The following is a 19667-nucleotide window of genomic DNA, read 5'->3' as shown; positions in this document are numbered from 1 at the left end:
TCTGTCCATCTGTTAACGCTCCGGCCCATTCTGGGCGTCTCTTTCGGTTTGCTGTAAACAAAACTTTTCACGTTCAGTCCAACAAGACTAATGAGCGAAAGATGCTGGAAATGCACCAGCTAGGCAAGTATTAAATAAGTCAATTTAAATTCTGGTTTCTACCTCGTTGCGTTCATTAGTGGGATCAACATTTTGTTGAGTTGGGCTTTATGATGTCCGATTTTGTTACATTATAGGCACAAACTTAAATATGTCTCACCTGGATATCTGGTATTATTTTGACAAGGAAAAGGGCAAAAAGAAGCTTTGACCTTTATACAAAGGATGTTGCAGAAAAATAACACCAATATGAAGATCTAAGGAACTAAATACATGCCAATGCTGGAAAAAAACACAATTAAAGGTCAAAAATTGGCTCAGTGCTGGGATGGAGGGTTACCTTACAGCAGGACAAGAACCTCAAACATCCAGCCAGAGCTTCAGTTGAGTGGTTTAGGTCAAAGGTTATGATCGCCAATCCTTAAGGGATGGTAACATGAAACTTGTAGTGTCTGGATCAAATGCTTGACTTGAACATTCATAGATTCAAAGTTGCTCTGACACAAACCGATTTCACTCATCAACCTCCAGATGTCAGATGGGAAATCTCGCAAAACTTCTTGAGTTCAGAGTAAACAAACATGGCCGACGATGTTTGTTTGCGATAGTTTGTGGACTATTTTTAACAAAGATCGAAACAAATCCGCCGGATTTGTTTTCTGGTGCGCTTTGTCATCTTGCTCTCTGATTGACTGCAAGAACATTGAACGGTCTGTATGTTTGTCCTCGAGGAACCAATGCAATCCAACAATATTGACGATTTGACATCAGAGCGGCCCGAATGTTCTTCCAAGCAGACTATATCATTCTTAGCACATGACACACTGCAGGAATATCTCCTTAGATTATCTTTGGAGCCATCTGAAGATAAGATGGTTATGTTGGCTCTTAACCATCTTAAGATGTTTTTTTTTTCTTATCTCCGATCAAATTGGCGGGAGGTAGAGACAGACCCTGTGAAACATTGGTTTCAATTCTAATCCTGGTCCTCAAGAACCAAGTCCTGCATGTTTTAGGGATTTCCTTGCTGATTAACAGGCTACTCCGTCCCTTGACTGCATGCAGAGGAGGTCATGCAGTCGTTTGAACAGTGATCAGGGCCATGAACCACTACGCTGAAAAACCTGCAGCTACAATTGTAGCAACAAGTACTAATACTATTGCCCAGATGATAAATTATTTCAACATTTTCAGACAAATCGTACATACTCTGTTGGTTATAATGTGAAATCCCAATAAATTATACTCCAGTTTGTTGGTTTAATGTGATAACATGAGGGCAAATAAATAAAGGGGTGTGAAAACATTCGAGAGGCACTGCTGGTACCACACGTTTTGAAAAGGAAACCATCCAAAAGCTTGACTCTGTTTAAATCCAGTGCAAACAAGCGATGAGAGGTGCAGTAAATCCCTCCCATCCACGTACTTCTTCGCTTCTGTGAGCCGAGATCTGAACGTAACGAACCCAGAAGGCCTGGATGGCCCCCTTTGAATACTAACCAAGTGAAACTTTACACTGCAGGCAATGCAGACAGATATGCAGGCAGCATTTAGTGCTGGGGAAAGACGGTGGGAATCTCCCTATGGTACCCAAACAGATTTAACAGTCCTCGTTACCAGGGAAACTGGCTGGAGGCACTCCCTGTTGAATAATTGATGAGCGGGTGTCGCCTTACGATCTCCCTCTCTGAGTTTGTAGCGGATTTGAGCCTCAGTCTGAACCCCAATGCACTGCTGGAGCAGGAGAGACCTCTAGTGGCTGAAATGCAGAGTTGCAGAGATCAACAAAGCTGTTCTGGAAAGAGAAATGGAGTTGTTTTCTGATGATAAATGAAACTGCTGAACAGTATCCTTTGTTCCTTTGAACGGCTGACAGCAGGGGGAACTGACCTTCTTTGTTTTCCTCCATCTGGACTTCAACGGCTACATTCAATCACGCCGATGTTTATGCAGCAAGTGATGTTTATGCGATGTCTACCCACGTGTGCAGCTGCCTTCACCGCCTACCCAGAGCTCCGACTGAGAGACGGACATCAACTTTATGACAGATTCTGTCGGTGTTTTTGATGGAGCTTTAGGTTTGTGCTTGGAGAGAGAGAAGTCACCGCTGTAATGCTCTGACTGTTGCGTCTAAAGATAGTCACACAAACCACATAGTGGCCTGTTGCACCTGAGCTAATAAAGTGGTTTTCAACCTATCTTAATTTCTCTTTCTGTTTCTCAGGAATCAGACATTGTTCTTATTTTTTTAGAGGTTGACTTTTTGATAGAAAAGGTTTTCCAGGTTTTGTTTTGGACTTAAGGTGTTCCTGCTAATCCAAGCAGGGATTGGTTCTTATTTTTAGTAGTCATCAGACAAAAGGCGCTGGTTTATCACAGGGTGAAACAAGAAGAAGAAGTCCATTGACCTTTTGTTTAGGCACTAAGGATCGCCATGTCCTTATAATATATGAAAGCAGTTTCCTATGTAGGATGGCAGGATTGAGCCCAAGTTACAAAGAGACTGTCCATCCTTTCTGAACGCGTCTCTCCTTTGAGACGTCTGCAGAACGAGCGAGAGTTTAGTTGGAGAACAGGATATGTCGATTACCTGTTACTTCCACAAGCAGAAGACAACAGATTGATAATGGAAAGTGCCAGAAAAAAGACGCATTGAACCTGTAAAACTACGAAAACTGCACCTCAAGAGAACTTTGATGGTACAAAAATAACCATCAAAGTTTTTTTGATAACATTCAGTTTGTTTTATTTTTAAACCAAAGACAAACTGTGTCTGTGTCTTTGGTTTAATTTAAAGATCCAGATAAAAAAAAAAAAGGAACTAATTTTATCTGCGTCACAAAATGTCTAAAATTTGTCTGTTTTTTTTTTTGTTTGTTTTGTTTTTTTACCAAATTGTGTACTATGTCAACACAATACTCTAAATTCATCATTGGAGTTTAGGTAAGGTAATTTTATTTGCATACCATATTTTCAGCAACAAGACAGTTCAAAGTGCTTTATATAAATTAGAAGGAAATACAAACAAAAGCAAAACAAAGGTAAAGCACAAAACTAAATATTGTTTCCATATTTAGTAGAAATAAGAATAATTAGTCGATAATTTATAAGCCAATTGTTTTTTCTCTGGATTTTCAGTTTGTTCTAGATTTGTATAAAGCAAAAAATTGGTTCTCCATGTTTGATTCTTGTTCTTGGTTGTTAAGTTTGACTTTTTTTTTTTTATGTCTGATCAAATCTTAGTTGAGAATTGAGTCGTTTCCACAGCAAACATCTTTCTGAAACCTACCAAGCACAAAGAAAGGCTGGAGTTTCTGTGAGACGGAGAAAAACCCGCAGGACTAAAAACTGCAACACAGTCCATCTGGTTGGAAGCTTAAAGACAGGAGGGATGACTCAAGAGTTTTGCACGGCTTTGCAGCTCCGCGTTTCGTCTTATTTGCTTCTCAAACCGACCCGAAGCAGGAAAGTCCCATGACGGCGACCTGGCCGCACGGTGTCGGCTTTCCTCGGTCTGGCCTTGTGCGCTCGAGAAGCCAAAGCTTCTATATTCAGATCAGATATATTTATGTTTGGCAGCTCTCATGTCTGCGCCTCAATCACGAGTGAGCGCACATGCAGCAAGCGGTTATCATCTGAAACAAATAAGATTCTGGCTTGTGAAGGGAAAACAATCAGCTGGTGAGAAATGTTTTGATGCTTTCCTTGACACACCCTTGTTGTGACCTTCAAGCTGCGCCACACCCACCTGAGTCCGTCCTGTTGCATGATTAATACAACATTTTGAATAATTTAAAGTCGCTGTGTGGATTCCTTTTAGACATGTGGACAGGAGAAGCAGTTGCTTTTAATGCTTGTCTTGTGTTCAAAGTTGAAGAACTGCCTTGTTTTCTTCTAGTTCAGAGGGAAAAGTGAGGACCCTCCCATTAGCTGTTTTAAATAATAGGTGTGAACACAACACACTGAGATTTCATTTAACAAAACTCTTAACTTGTAGAAAAGGTTTAAACTGTCAAAAACTCAGATTTTTAGTCTTTTATTAATGGAAAAAAAATATTTGTTCCTCTCCATCGCATTGTTTATCACTTGTGCACAATTTCTTATCATGATAAGAATTTAGATTTATCGTCATGATAAACTTATTGATGTTAAAAAAGAGAAAGAAAGTTATTACTGCTCTTTTACCCACTGTTTGTTCAGCAAGAGCATCAATAAATTTAAATCAATATTGGCATTTTAGTGATAAAAAGCACACTTTTTGAAGTAAGTGGCGTCTTGAATGTTTTTCAGGAACAATGTTTGTGTTTGTGGCTCTATGAATGCTGCACCATCCAATTATCACCCTGCAAATCTGTTTATTACCTAAAGGATAAGTATTTGTAATAAATAGTTTTTTATTGATATCTTTATTATTATCACAATAGTACCACAAAATATTGTGACAAAATTAGTCTTTTTTGTCATATTGAAACAATAAAATATGTATTTTATTGTGATTTTATATGATAAACCAACACAAAGCACAAGTGCCTCCACTCTAATATCCTGAAATCTTGCTTTAAAATTGTGGTTATAACTTAAAATCTGTAAAAAAGTTGTAGAGGTGTCAGTTTGTTTGCTCTAGCTCCTAATACTCATGTATTAATGATAGAAAAGCTGCCATCTCACTCAGTTTTGCACAGTAATATCTGGCGAAACCCACCGAGAATCTGCTTGTTATTCAGGTTTTTAAGAACAAGGTTGTTGTTTTTTTAAAGATGACGGCAGTCCCTCCTACTGGGTTAGGCAGGGTTAAACAATAAACAATAAGCATCAGACACGTTTACTGCTGTAATTCTGATGCTTGGACTGTTTTCTAACCTCTTTTTTTTCACACCCCAGAGTGCGATTTTTGCACCTAAATTATTCCTGCTGTCAAAGTGAGAGATTGACAAACACGGTGTGAAGCGATTGGCATTTCTATTAATTCTTTTACTTATTTATTCCTATTTTTGTGCAGTAGTCCATCATGTAATTCTGAAATCATTACCAGAGGTTGACTGACAGAAATCTTGAGCTTGCACCCAGACTCTGATTTGGATGCTTCGCAGTTGGACACTTAGTCTGCCAAATAAATGTCTGTGGTGCTTTGACTGTTTTCTAATTAAACATAAAAACTTGCAGCTACTGAATAGTTTTTACAACTTGAGAATAATTAATTGAGCCTCTTGGGGAAAAACCTGTGCACCGTTTTCATCCCTTGTTTCGTTTCATTTGCTGATGATTTCATGATGATTTGTCCGTCCACAGCGGCTGTGCTGAAGTACGAGAACAACGTGATGAACATCCGACAGTTCAACTGCTCACCTCATCCTTACTGGCTGCCCAACTTCATGGACGTCTTCACCTGGTCTCTGCCGTTCGTCGGGGAGAAAGGTGAGTGCGCAGTCGCAACATATTGAAAAGAGTACATTTACATTTCCAAAAGAAATGCAGCAAAGCCTCTGCTAGTTTGCATGAAGCAAAAAGTTGATTGATTAATAACTTGCCGCCACTTCTTTAGATGAACAATAAAGCCAAAGTTTACATACAGATTGATTACTGTCTCTAAAAGCTCAGGTTGTGATGTCACTGCTTTGGAGGCTTCTGATAGGTTAGCTGACACATTTGAGTTAATTGCCAAGATAACAGGAAGAGAATTGCGCAGCTGCAGAAGTCTGGTTCACCCTGGGAAATGTCCGGCTACTGTATTGTCCAGGAAGGAGACGGGTTCTGTGTCCTAGATCCAAAATCAGATCAGGCCCAGAACAAAAGACCTTGACTGAAGCTGGTGAAACGGTGAAACATATCCACAACGAACAAAAAGGAACAGACTGCAGTTTGCAAATGGACACAGAGAGAAATATCGTCATTTTTGGAGACATGTCTTGTTATCCTATGAAGCTAATGTGTTGATCCGACATTCATTTTTTCTCTTTTTGTGGATGATACTGATCATTTTTTAGTCTGAAGAAATTAAAAATGCAGTTATCTATATTTGCCAGCAGGTGGCCTAACCCACCTTAAGAATCACAAATAAATTGCTACACAGTTTTTCTTGTACAATAAAATCTTCACTCTGTAAATCTTTGAATCTGTTTTTTTTTTATATATATAATTGCTTCACTTACACTGGATTTCTCACCAGAGTATGACATCTTCTGTCACGACAATGGAGAAATTGTGGGTCATATGTCTTCAAAAAAGAAAATTTATGTTTATTTCCTTTTCCTATTCCAAGTTATTTTCCCATCAGAGCTGTAGTAAAACCACAGAAGAAGAAGAACTACTAAAGCAGCAGAGGGACCGTGATGCAGTAGAGATTTTCTTTTACCGATTCAGGTTCCTGGCGGATTCATATCAACAAGGTTAACAAGAAGGAAATACCTTTTTTAGTTTGTATATTCTTTAGTAGTTGTAGTAAAGTCAGTAAGAAACATTTAAAAAATACATGTATTGTCCTCCCAGGTTACTTTTACACCAAATTAAATTGAAATTAAGTTTTCAGGAGTGAAAAAATAAAGTTACTAAAGCTTTTGGCGGTGGGTCAATATGCATCTGATCTTTCTGCACAAAGATCTAGAATGTAGATTTTCCCTGAGTATAGCTGTGCAGTCTCCTTTCAAATCCAAGTATGCAACGATTTAAAGGGAGTGTCTGGGTTAATTAATAAAAATACTTTCTGTTGGAGCTTGTTTGTGCATAAAGGACCTGACTCACTCCTAAATAAACAGTTATAAACAGTCTTAGGTTTGACCCTGTTTGTTCTCCTCTGTGTTCAGAACCTTTTGTTTTCCTTTTCTTCAGTGACGGAGATGCTTGTGAACGTGTTGAGCATTTGTTCCAACGACGAGCTGACGACTGACGAAGAGCTTGACGGTGAGTGCTGCTGAAGTTTCGCTTCAGCTCCACTAGAGGGAGACATTCTTCCACTCATCTGTTGTCTCCAAACTTAAACTTTCTTCTCAGGTTTTGGTCCAGAGAACCTTTGACTTCGAAACAAAAAGCATTTATTTATCTGCGCAGTTGCTGGTGTTGTGCAGTATTTCTTGGCTGCTGCACGTTTTGAACATCGGAGGAGGTTCAGTTTATCTCCGGTCACATTTTTTCCAGTTTTCCTCTGCCTGCTTTGACCCTTATGGGCAAACAGGAAATGATCTCACCTCCACTTCCTCCTCGTTTTTGCACGGGGATTCGGTGTTCGGCTGTTTCTCACACCAGTCACATTTTTAAAATTTCTTAGTTTGAGAGTCGAAAATGTTGCTTCGTTGATTGAATTTAAAGCCTCCAGCAAACATATTCACTTTCTCCAACTTTTACACCTTTTGTCACATTGAAGAGCTAAAAATCTGATGTATTTTATTAAAATTATGTAATGAATTAATGCAAAGCAGTACATTGTTGCGAAGTGGACATAAGATGATGCTTAAACTTTTCTTTATTCTGACACCTCTAAATAAAACCTATTGTAACCAATTGCTTCAGAAGTAACTCGATTGGTAATTTAAATAATTGGTCATTTAAACTCAGCATAAATAAAGCCTTTCTGTTGGAGATCATTAGTGAGGGTTTAAAGCAGAGTTTGATTGTAAAATAATATTCAAAACAAACAGTAAATACTGTATTTGCTGGACTCTAAGTCACCATTTATTTCCTAGTTCTGCTACTCCTGCTCTTTTGACTGATCTGACTTATACTCCAGAAAATTCAGCAACATAAACCGCATTAGATAAAAGCGTGACTATGTGTTAGAATGGCCTAATCAAAGGCCAGACATGTGGTCCAGTCGAGAATCTGGCAAAGCATGAAAGTGGCCGTTCACATATTCTCTCTAGATGCTCAAAACTGGCAGAGACCTACTACAAAACGTGCATGCCACACTTTTCAGATACTTCTCTGAAAAGAAAATCTTAAAACAAATAAATAATAAAAAAAACATTAAAATGGTTGTGACAAAATGTGAAGAAGTTCCAGGGACGTGAATACATTAGCATGGCTTTGTAAATCGGGCAGAAAATGTCCAGATTTGTTTTGTGTCTGGAGCTTCAATTTAATTATGTTTATTATAATATTTATCCAAGTTGACCAAGGTAAATTTTGTTGGATTTTATTGGTTTATGCAAACTTCAGATTACATCACAGGAACCAATTTTTAGCGGTCCTCTAACATCCGTTTCATCGACTCACTCCCTCAGTGATTTCAGACTTTCTCGCTTCTTTTCTTTGCTCTTTTCTTCACTTTTAAAGTCGTTTCAACTCTTTTTCAGTTCAGTTTTCAGTGTTGCCCTGCAAGATGTTTAATTATTTTCCTTCCTCGCTCACCTCCACCTTTCCAGTTCCCTCATAATCTCTGATCATCTTCTACTTGTTGTTGTTCCCATGATTCCCAGTTGCGTCCTTCCTCATTCTCACATTTCCCTCACCGCTCTTCTAATGCTGGAATATTATCACTACTCTGGTTTTGCTCATCTAATCTCTCTGTTTCTTCATGTTTTGCAGAGTTTTTCCTTTTCATTTGTTGTGCTTTTTCTCATCTCTCCGTCCGCTCATCTTTCGTTCTGCGGCCATCCACTGATCTCTCTGTCCTCTCTCTTTGTCTTCTCTTCTGGGGTTGTTTCATGAGAAGGACAGCTAATATATCCCCCCAAAAAAGGTACAAAACAGTCTGTGTGTGTATGCAGCATCAGCTGAGACTCCTGCCGTTTGTGAACTAACTTCACTCTCCTAACAATCTGTTCTGAGTCTCTGTGGTGGAAGTAGAGGATGTGTAACGGTTGGACGAACCAGTTTCTAGCTAGCAAAACGCTGAAGGTGAAAATCAACAAAAAGGCTCATCAGTTCTCTCGTTTTTACTCCACTCCCATCATTTTTTCTTTTTTAATTTCCCAAAACTGATTCCCTGAAGGATTCAAGCTGTTCAAGCAAAAAACCAGGAAAAAACCACAGAGCGTGGGGTCGTCCAAACATGCCGATCTGACATGTTTGGACACAAACCAGGCTGTTTTTACAGAGGATGCATGCTGCTGCCCTGACTCTGGGGGATACGCTAGCATAGAGGAGAGACGCGGTTGGCATGGTTGCACCCAATGCTGAGAAACGCGCTCAGGTGCTGTGATGTGCATAATCTGGTTTTTGGGAGTTTAAATAACAGCATTGTGGTTTTCATGTGTTGCTTATATCGTTAAAACTAATAGTCCAACAAAACGCTCTTCTCCTGTCCGCTGTCTGACGGCACCAGCCCGGTTTTGTCAGATTTGTCTCATAGCTGCCATTAGCTGCCTTGAATTACTTATTTTTCATGAAGGAAGGATTACACAGCACGCAACTTTTTGTTTTTCTTTACAGACTTTTGTTGATTATATCCAGCTCTGGAAAAAGCAACACCACTTTATTTGAAGGGGTGACATGACACTGTAAACATGAACATGTATTACTGTTGTCATGAAGTTTTATTTGTTAAATAGTTCCACTATTAATGCAAACCTGCTTTAAAAGTTGCATTGAAACGCAACTAAAAGTGTGGACTGGTAAATAATGACACTTTTAATGCAAGGTTAGCAGTTTTAGTGCAATTTTGCATTAAAAGTGTCATTATTTAACAAATGATACTTCATGACAGCAGTCATAAACATTCATAAAGACTCCTTCATGTTCAGTGTTATGGACAACCCTTCAAATAAAGTGTTAACAAATTTAGACGCCACTTAAAATGTTCAGTTTCTCTGATTTTACTGTTTATAGATATATGTTTGAGTAAAATGAACATTGTTCTTTTATTCTATGAACTACTGACGACGTGTCTCCAAAATTCCAAGCAAAAACTTTCTTTATTTACAGAAAATGAGAAATGGTCCAGATAATGAAAAAGATGCAGTAAATAATGCAAAGAAAACCAAGTCATATGAATTTAGAAACAACAAAACTAATGTTTTAACTCAGGAAGAGATCAGGAATCAATAAATGAGGTTTTCAATTCAGTGCAGTGGGCTCTTAGTTTTTTCCACAGATGAATATTAGGGCCTAAAATCACACAAAAAGAAAGAATAAATATGTCACATCCGGTTATATTGATGCTGCCATTTTCCAGCTCAGTCATGATTTCAGATTGTGATGAAACCAACAAAACTACATCATCTACAAAACAGGAGCGACCCAATCCTTAGCGGTTCAAAACGGATCCTTTCAACACTTTGTCTCACAGGAAACAAGCCTGCAGCTCAAACTCTGACAAATAATTGGTCGAGTTTTCTGACAGAATTATGTTGATATCTAGAGAAACGTGGATGAGCTGCAGCTCATATCAGCGGGGGGTACTTATAAATTTAATTATTTACATATATATAAGTTTAAGTATAATTTTGACTGATAAAAAAATCTTTTATCTTAAAGAAAAAAATATTATTCTATTACATATAATTATTATAGTTTCAGTTGATAGTTTACCCAACTAGACAGGAAGAAAAACATTGAAAAATGACGCTTTTGGATTTCAAGTCTGACTTCTTGGAGGGACAAACGTGAAGCCAGATTTGGTTCCAGCTTTTTTTCTAGTTCACTTCAAAGCTGTTGTTTTTGAACCATTTTTGTGACTCCTGACCTCTGTCTTTTTAGGTGCCACAGCTTCTGCCAGAAAGGAGGTCATCCGCAACAAGATCCGTGCCATTGGGAAGATGGCCCGGGTATTCTCTGTGCTGAGGTACGCAAACTGACCTCTACCACACTGACCTCTACCACACTGACCTCTACCTCACTGACCTCTACCTCACTGACCTCTACCTCACTGACCTCTACCAAACTGACCTCTACCACACTGACCTCTACCTCACTGACCTCTACCAAACTGACCTCTACCACACTGACCTCTACGAAACTGACCTTTACCAAACTGACCTCTACCAAACTGACCTCTACCACACTGACCTCTACCACACTGACCTCTACCAAACTGACCTCTACCAAACTGACCTCTACCACACTGACCTCTACCAAACTGACCTCTACCAAACTGACCTCTACCACACTGACCTCTACCTTACTGACCTCTACCACACTGACCTCTATGAAACTGACCTCTACCACACTGACCTCTACCAAACTGACCTCTACCTCACTGACCTCTACCTCACTGACCTCTACCAAACTGACCTCTACCAAACTGACCTCTACCTCACTGACCTCTACCTCACTGACCTCTACCTCACTGACCTCTACCTCACTGACCTCTACCTTACTGACCTCTACCACACTGACCTCTACCAAACTGACCTCTACCTCACTGACCTCTACCAAACTGACCTCTACCAAACTGACCTCTACCACACTGACCTCTACCTTACTGACCTCTACCACACTGACCTCTATGAAACTGACCTCTACCACACTGACCTCTACCAAACTGACCTCTACCTCACTGACCTCTACCTCACTGACCTCTACCAAACTGACCTCTACCAAACTGACCTCTACCTCACTGACCTCTACCTCACTGACCTCTACCTCACTGACCTCTACCAAACTGACCTCTACCAAACTGACCTCTACCAAACTGACCTCTACCTCACTGACCTCTACCTCACTGACCTCTACCTCACTGACCTCTACCAAACTGACCTCTACCACACTGACCTCTACCACACTGACCTCTACCACACTGACCTCTACCTCACTGACCTCTACCAAACTGACCTCTACCACACTGACCTCTACCACACTGACCTCTACCACACTGACCTCTACCTCACTGACCTCTACCAAACTGACTTCTACTGGGCGCAAAAAGATTTAATTCTTCTTTAATTCTTAAGAGCCCCAGTAGTTTCCTCAATAGTTTCCTCAGTCGTTTCCTCCTGGTGTTTTTTTAATGAAAGTTTATCAAACTTTCCAAAAACCAAGAACTTTGTTTATTCTTCTCCTGCCAACATCAGTTAGAGAGAGGAAGGGAAATAAATCAAGGCAGCAGCGTTTCCTGCTGTAAATCTGTCGCTGCTGTTTACGCTGAAGTTTGAACCGCAGACTGTTTTAGGTGAACGGCCAATCAGACGCAAGGAAGAGGCAGGAAGCTGCAGGCCAAACACCACAAGAAGAAGAGAAATGGAAGAGAAGAAGAAGTCTGATGGTCAGAGGAGGAGATGAGGAGTGATTCCATCCATCCATTCATTGATCTATTCATCCATCCATCATGAATTCAAAAAATGTTCAATCTTAGATTTTATGAATTTCTCTATAAACTCAGACTTGAACTTTTGGTCCATAGTAGAACATGTTGGTGGCAGCATCATGCTGTGGGGTTTCTCTCTCTCTTTGTTGATCTGATGAAGCTAGCCGTCGCTCCGACTCCAAATAACAGAAAAATGAAACGAGTCCAGCAGATGCTCGGGTCGGGTCGGCTCCTCTACTAACCTCTGACCTGACGCCGTTGTCCTGTGTGTTTCAGAGAGGAGAGTGAGAGCGTGCTCACGCTGAAGGGTCTGACCCCGACCGGCATGCTGCCGAGCGGAGTGCTGTCCGGCGGCAAAGAGAAGCTGCAGAACGGTGAGACTGTGACCTCTGACCCCTTGACCTGGTCTCAGGAGAAACAGAAAAACCCTAACCAGGCGCCAGCTCAGTATATGAAATATCATGCTATAAGTTTAACTGTGAGTTAGTTAAAGAGAATTAAAAGCTGTAATCTTCTCCCCCTCCAGCTACATTCGGCGTATTTTCTTTGGTTTTTTGTTCTCTTCCTGAATGTGTCTCCTCTTAACGTCCGGCGTTATTGCTTCTGTTTTCCAGTCCCTGTTTGCTCTCTTCCACTGGTTTTACTCAAATATTACCCATGTGTTTTCTTTCTCCTCTTTCTCTCTAGAAACTGCAGGTACATTCGGTTGTTGTGCAAGTATTTCGCTGTGTTTTGTCTTTAGATGTTCTGTCTCTAGATTTATGTTCACCCTCAGTTTCACAAACCGTCTCTGCAGGTTTTAAGAAGCTTTACGGATCAGAAATCAATACTGAAATCTGAAGATTATCTATATTCCTCTTTCTCAAATTAAAAGCAGATTTTTGTAGATTTACAGCCTTGTTGTCCCTCTAGAAAAACACGTAAAAACCAATTCAATACAATAATGCATTAGTTTAATCTTACTATCGAAAATTAAAATGATAAATTTGATCTTAAGAAATAGAATTGAAATACATTTGCAAGTGAAGTTGATACTTCACTTGTAAAACGCTTAGCGCAGTTAGCTTTCACTAAACTGATTTTTCTGGATAAACTCTAAAGCGCTAATTTGCAAGTAAACTTTATTAAATTAAAGAAATTCTTCAAGTCGCTAGTCGGTTAGATTCATGCTTTTATTTTGAAACTGTTTGAGCAGTTTCCTCTCCTGATGCAATGCGGGAACTTACAGGTATTCTCTACCCAGAATGCATCACTGTAGAAACACTGACTGTAGTTTTGAATGCGAATCAACATAATTGAAATTAGCGCTTTGGCATTAGCTTAGCACTTTAGCGTTAGCGGTGCTAACGTCTTAGTTAGCAGTGCCCACAACTTTTTTTTTAATTTATTTTTGTATCACCTCTTATGGTTGTTTTAGAGTCTTTGTTTCATTTAAATATTTGGTTAAGATAAATTAACTTTGCAGGATTACTAATTCAACTTTTTAGGCCATCTAAAACAAATAAAAGCATAAATAAACCATTCTTCACTTATTTAGGTTTCTATAGGGATTTTTAGAGTTGTAATATTGTTTTTCTACAGCAAATGTTTGATTTGAGTTTCTCCAGAAACATCAGTGTGAAATATGCTACTGCATACATATTTACCATGGTTGCTGATGACATTTTAATACAATAATTTCTCTAGACAGGCTCTTCCTCCCTATTTAATGTGTGAAAACATCAGATTTGCGTAGCTTCATCATTGATCTGATGGCCTGTGATTTTCCATTTCAACCACGTTTTGTGTTGTTGGTTTCGTTGGAGCTCATCCTCCTGGAGCTTTGTGCCGTTTCCTCATGTCTGTAAACCTCCTTTGTGTTGCATTTTATTTAAACGTGTCACTCCCAGGGTGACGGTTAGTAATCGGTAAGTGGCTGAACGGTTTTCTCAACACTCAGCCGGTGATTTTGATATCCAGCATCAAAAGAGGCTGAGTTTGTATTATCCTGTTGTCTCCATCTGATCCAGTTCTTCATTTGTTTTCAATATTTCTAATCACATTTCTAGCAGAAACAACATTTCTGTGTCGTATTTTCTCTAAGGTCTTTTTTTTTTTTTTCCTGCCACTACATTCATTCGTTTGACACTTTCTCTTGAACTTTAACCCTTTCTCCATGATATTTGCTGCCACTCCTCCCTTCTTGCTAGCATCCTCGTATTCTTTTGTCATGAAATGTGGAGATGCCGTTAACCTTTTGTTGTCGTTACTGGCTGTCTTTGCTGCTCATTGACAATGACCTCCTCCTGCTCACCTCTCTCGTTCATTTTGCAACCCCCCTCTTCTTCTCTTCAGCTACTATTGAAGCTATTGAGGCTGACGAAGGTAAATGGGTCTAGCCGCCCTCTTCTGTTGCTTTTTCATGGCAATAGACAGTCGGTGGGGGGGAGGGAGGGTGGGAAGGCGGGTGGGTTTTGGCCGGGTTCTTCCATCCATCTCGCTGGTGCTTGAGTAGAACTGTGGCGTAGTTTAGAGCAAGAAGTAAGTACGTTAGATCATGTGGTCGAACGTTTTAAAGGGGGGACCAGCTTTTCATAGCAGAGATTTCATGATCACAGATTGTCCCTGTGATTTATTGTTGTTGTTTTGTTTTTTTCGTTTGTTTGTTTGTTTTTGTTTTTTTTATCTATCGGGTGAGCGCAAAGCAAAAAGACAAGACATCACCGCAGAGTTTTGTGACTGAAAATGTTTGCTTCACATTTCAGAAGAATTGCCAAATGACGTTTTTGGGTTGTTTTTTTTTTCGAATCGCCGGTCAGCGATAAAAACTGCCAGACATAGTTGCACTTGAAGGAACTCATTTTTCACGCTCACAAAATGTGGAAGGTGTGAATATGTGGGTAATATCAGGTCCTCTGGAAGCGCTACCGTAAATTTCTGCTGCCTGGAAAACACAGTGGCTCCTTAATAACTGACTTTATGTGTCAGTTATTACGTTTGTGATAAACACAACCAAATAAATGCCCAGGAATTGCAGAAATACCCTATAAAATAGGGTTTTTGTTCAAAGAAAAGAGCGCTAGTAAAGTCACAGATTGCAATAAATTACAGAACTGTGCACAAGTTTTAAATCGCAACAAATGTCTGCATTTTCTTTCCACGCAGCCAGACATTCTTGTAATTATTTGAAATGTGCTTGAGCAACATTTCCTCTGGCTTTCTGAGTTTCTCTTCTGACTTTAGCTGCTGCTTCTTTTTAATTGACCTTCAACCCGCTAGTTTTGTTTTATAGTAGTGGAAAAATAAAACAAAGAGAATGTGTTTACCCTCATAGATTTCACTCACTTTTCTGTGTTGCTGCTCATTTTTTGAAATATTCCTATTTTTTTAAAACTGTTTTCTGTGTGAAACAAATAATTTGTCCCTGTGGTTCCAGATTTCACATTATTATCCATTTAATGTGGTGCTCTTTTAATTTAAAGTCAAAAAAGTGCATTTGAAAAATAGTAGAAAAGCTAAAAATTAATTTAGAGGGTTGGAGTCTCCAACTCCAGCCCTCTGGTGTCATTTTCCTGCAACTTTTGGATGCATCCCTGCTCCAACGGACCTGAGTCAAATGGCTAAATTGCGTCCTTGAAAAGCCTCGACCATTTATTTGATCCAGGTGTGTTGGAGCGGGGATGCAAACAGACGACTGCAGGACAGAGACATTTAGTCTCTGGACTATCAGAGGACCAAATTCTCGTTCGCGTCCGGATGTGTAGTGAAAACAGGAGAAAAAGAAGAAGAATTAAAAGGAAAAAAATCAACAAAACACCTGAGAATGTATTTTTTTTAATGTCAACAGGAGAAAAATAAAGCAGCCAAAGTCTAAAGAAAAACCCGTAACGATGCATACGGAAGTGATGATCAACAGCCTCTGAAGCTTACAAGCATGTCTGTCTTTTTGGAAAACTTTTGCACAACACCGTAAACGCCAAGTCACATTTCCTCTGATGAAGACTCAGTTTCACCGTCTACCTCTTGCGCTGCCCTCACACAGACTTATGAAATCTTGCTATGAAAGCCTCTCAGTGTTTCGTCCCCTTTGAAACGGCTGAAGCAGTTGTGCATTGTTGTTGCTGTTGCATCGATCCTCCAATTGCTTCCGAGCTCAAAACCCAAAGCTCCTGGGGAGAAATCTGCATTAGACTCTCCCTTTCTGAAAAGAATAACAAACTGTTATCGCTTTTCCTTGGTTTGCACAAGAACAACCTCAACTGCGAGCTAAATAGTAGTGCGCCAGCTGCTATTTACGTGGAACCTGTCGGGTGCGTCCTCTTCAACCCCACAGAGGACAGTCCACTGTAGTGTCCAGACTCCTCTCTGCTTCTCTCTCTCTCCATGTCGGTCTCCTGTGGCCCTGCTGTGTCGTGTTTCCTTCTTGTGAGCCGCTAATAACCTGTGTCTGACCTGTGCTATGCAGCAACACAACTACGCTACCCATCATGCCCTCCTTGTAGAACATGACGCCCCTGCTTCCTCGTCTCAACAGAGGGTCATCTTTTGCTTCCTTTGCGTCATTGAAAGAGGCTTTATGAGGGGTGGAAGTGATGAAATGTGAAGGTTTTTGCTCCATTTAGGCCTGGTGGTGACTTCCATCCCTCATAGCTCCTGGTGAACCCTAATTGCTGCATGCTCCAAGCGGACATAGCAAGTCGTTAGCACCGTCAAGTGTCTGTAGTGTTTCAGTCTCGACGTGGTTTCTATTCTGTGGTAGTGTCTCAGTGGTCTCCACTCTACTGTTGTTTTGTTTTCCCCTCCTCCCTTCGTTCCCCGTTATCTTTCCGCGTGTCTCTGATCATCGTCTTCTCTCCGTTTCGAACTGTGACGTGACGACAGGGCGATCTGGATGTTTGGGGTCCTCGGGCTTCGTCTTAGAGCCGTGTTTTCTTTTTTCATACTGCCTGAAAACACAAGACTTACCACGAAACAGAACCAAAAAAGAAAGAAAGAGAGAAAAAGCAGCAGTGCAACATGGTCTACGTCCTTCAGACTTTCTTTGGCGGTAAAGTGAAAACCTGTTGACCCTGATGCCAGCAGCCCCTTGTTATAGATTTAGAAGGATCATCTGATCCTTTTGTCAATCTCTGTTCCTCTCTTTTTATCTGGCGAACGATGTTAAAGTGATGTCCTGTTTAATAAAACGAGGCTAACTACGGTATATGGTTTTACAGCACATTTAAGCAGTTTTAATTAGAAGGTTCTTGTAAAACAACAGTAGCTGTGATTTTCTCTGGGTTGAGTTACACGAGAAGCTATTTCGTTATAAAAAATAAGCAAGAAATTGTAAAATGGCAAAACTTTGAAATACAAAATGCCCAAAAAAACCCCAAATAAACTCACAGTAAAACATGCGCGTTTAGCTGTTGCTACAGTTCAAGTCAGAAACTGATTCATTGTAATAAAATCCAATTATGCACTGCAAAAACACAAACTCTTCCCAAGTATTTTTGGTCTAATTTATAGTGCAAATGTCTTGGGGAAAAAAAGTCAAAATTACAAATAACCTTTTAGCTTAATATTGACTTAATGTTGAATTATTGACTAGTTCTGCTGGCAGATTATTTCACTTGTAATACTGGAAAAGTCTATAAGTCATTAAAGACATGATGCACCAGCATCTTATAACCACTTCCTGTCGTCTTCTTCTTCTTTGTGGTTTGCGCCAAAGACATGTTGATTATGTGACTCGTGTAGTTTGTAAAAAATTGCTTCCATTTGTTTGCAAGATAAACCAATTTCGATAAAAAACCTTTTTATTGAAAACTAAAATTAACGTGTTTCCATGAAGCTAATTTATTTTCGAAATGTTAAATTGTGAGGATAAAACGCAGCCGGAGGAAACGGCAGCAGAAGGTCAGCAAAGCTTTTCAGATTTATAAATAATTTCTCATGTGACTCTTAACCCTAGAAGGTGAACATAAACATTTGTTAAAGTGACTCATTATTAGCGCAAGGTTTGGCTTTAGTTTTATTTTTTGTTTGTTTTGGACGAACTCTTGTTTTGGTCTTCAAGCTTACAAACCAAGATCAGCTGCTTTTATGATTCTCTCGGTTTTATTTTAAAAACCGCCTCTAACTTCCTCGTCTTTTCCGCTTTTCTTCCCCTCCACGTCTCAACAGCCATCAAAGGCTTCTCCCCTCAGCACAAGATCACCAGCTTCGAGGAGGCCAAGGGTCTGGACCGCATCAACGAGAGGATGCCGCCGCGGCGGGACGCGCTGCCCTCGGACGCCAGCCTCAACTCGCTCAACCGGGCCCTGTCCTCGGAGACCAACGGCACGGACTCCAAGGGGAGCACCAGCGCCGGCAGCGGAGGCAGCATCCAGTGAAGGCCGGCGGCGGCAGCAGCAGCAGGCGCCGCCTCGGCCCGCGGGGCTGCCTGGCCCCCAGCCTCACCACGGCCCGCCACCGCGCAGGAGGCGCAGGGGGGTTGAGGGGGGGAGGAAGAGGAGGAGGAGGGGTGATGGGGGGGGGGGTCATCTCACTTGCTCTAGTCTTTTAAAATGCCTTCATAATATTAGTTCCTAGTCAAATCCGCTAAGTTATTTGCCGGGTCACATTTCCGAGCGGTCGGCCCGTCAGAGAGAAACGGGGAGGAGAGAGAGAGACCGTAGGGTTTGTGTGGTTTGCTTTTATTTTATTTTTCTTAAACGACCCTTTTTCTCATTTACACCGAAACGGAAAGTCGTGTAACTTCTTACTAACTATTGTACGTTTACAAAAACACAGCACTAAAAAAGGGGGGAAAAAAAAGAGAGAGAGAGAGGGACAGAACATGAGAAAGGCGATGTTTTTAAAGATATAAGGGTGTACAAACTAAATAAGGACTATTTATTGATGACTTTTGTTTTTGCTACTCTTATAAAATAGCTCTGAAATTAATTAGGCAGTCTTAAAAATATATTTAAAAAAATGTTGCAATGTTGTCGAAATGCCAAATAATGGAACGTTTTATGGTTTCTGTACATATTCTGCTTACCTCAGGTTCTTTTGGTGTGTGCTTCAACCTGATTTTTCTGTATAATGGTTAATTAACTCGGTAATTAATACCTATTTTCTTGAGTTTCATAACTGGAATTTACACTTACCTATCTATCATCTGCAGATATGTTATTTTTTGTCTCTATCTGAATGGTGGGGACTTTAGGGGGGTGGGGGGTATTTTATTTGTTGTTGTTTTTTTTTGTTGTTTTTTTTTGTGGCTTGCTGGAATTGAGTGTTAAATTTTTCTCTTTTTAAGTATTGCGAACAAAGTAAAAAATAGAGAACCTATATTGTGTAAGAAAAAAAAAAAAAAAAAACCTGAGTATGATAAAAAAAAAAGTGTCTGCCTATGCATGTTTTATAAAAATCAAAAGGAATTAGAAAA

At 40.1% G+C, this 19667-nt stretch overlaps 1 protein-coding gene across 4 annotated transcripts in view; it reads left to right on the top strand.

The window, feature by feature from the left end:
- Positions 1-18748, top strand: part of LOC129373234 (protein phosphatase 3 catalytic subunit alpha) — an 87178-nt gene extending 68430 nt beyond the window's left edge. The window contains exons 9-15 of one of the 4 annotated variants that reach the window (XM_055051074.1): positions 5389-5514; positions 6925-6996; positions 8744-8770; positions 10729-10813; positions 12551-12648; positions 14609-14638; positions 18419-18748. In XM_055051074.1, the coding sequence (XP_054907049.1) occupies positions 5389-5514; positions 6925-6996; positions 8744-8770; positions 10729-10813; positions 12551-12648; positions 14609-14638; positions 18419-18627 (647 nt within the window). In that variant the 3' untranslated portion in view covers positions 18628-18748. The remainder of the gene's footprint in view (positions 1-5388; positions 5515-6924; positions 6997-8743; positions 8771-10728; positions 10814-12550; positions 12649-14608; positions 14639-18418) is intronic. The other 3 variants (XM_055051075.1, XM_055051076.1, XM_055051077.1) reach the window with 3 other exon arrangements.
- Positions 18749-19667: the final 919 nt, after the last annotated feature.

The sequence above is a fragment of the Poeciliopsis prolifica genome, unplaced genomic scaffold (genome assembly GCF_027474105.1).
Source record: "Poeciliopsis prolifica strain line A6 unplaced genomic scaffold, Auburn_PproV2 SCAFFOLD032, whole genome shotgun sequence".
NCBI lineage: Eukaryota > Metazoa > Chordata > Actinopteri > Cyprinodontiformes > Poeciliidae > Poeciliopsis > Poeciliopsis prolifica.
The sequence above is the reverse complement of the archived record's forward strand: the minus strand, read 5'-3'. Positions and strand labels throughout refer to the sequence as shown.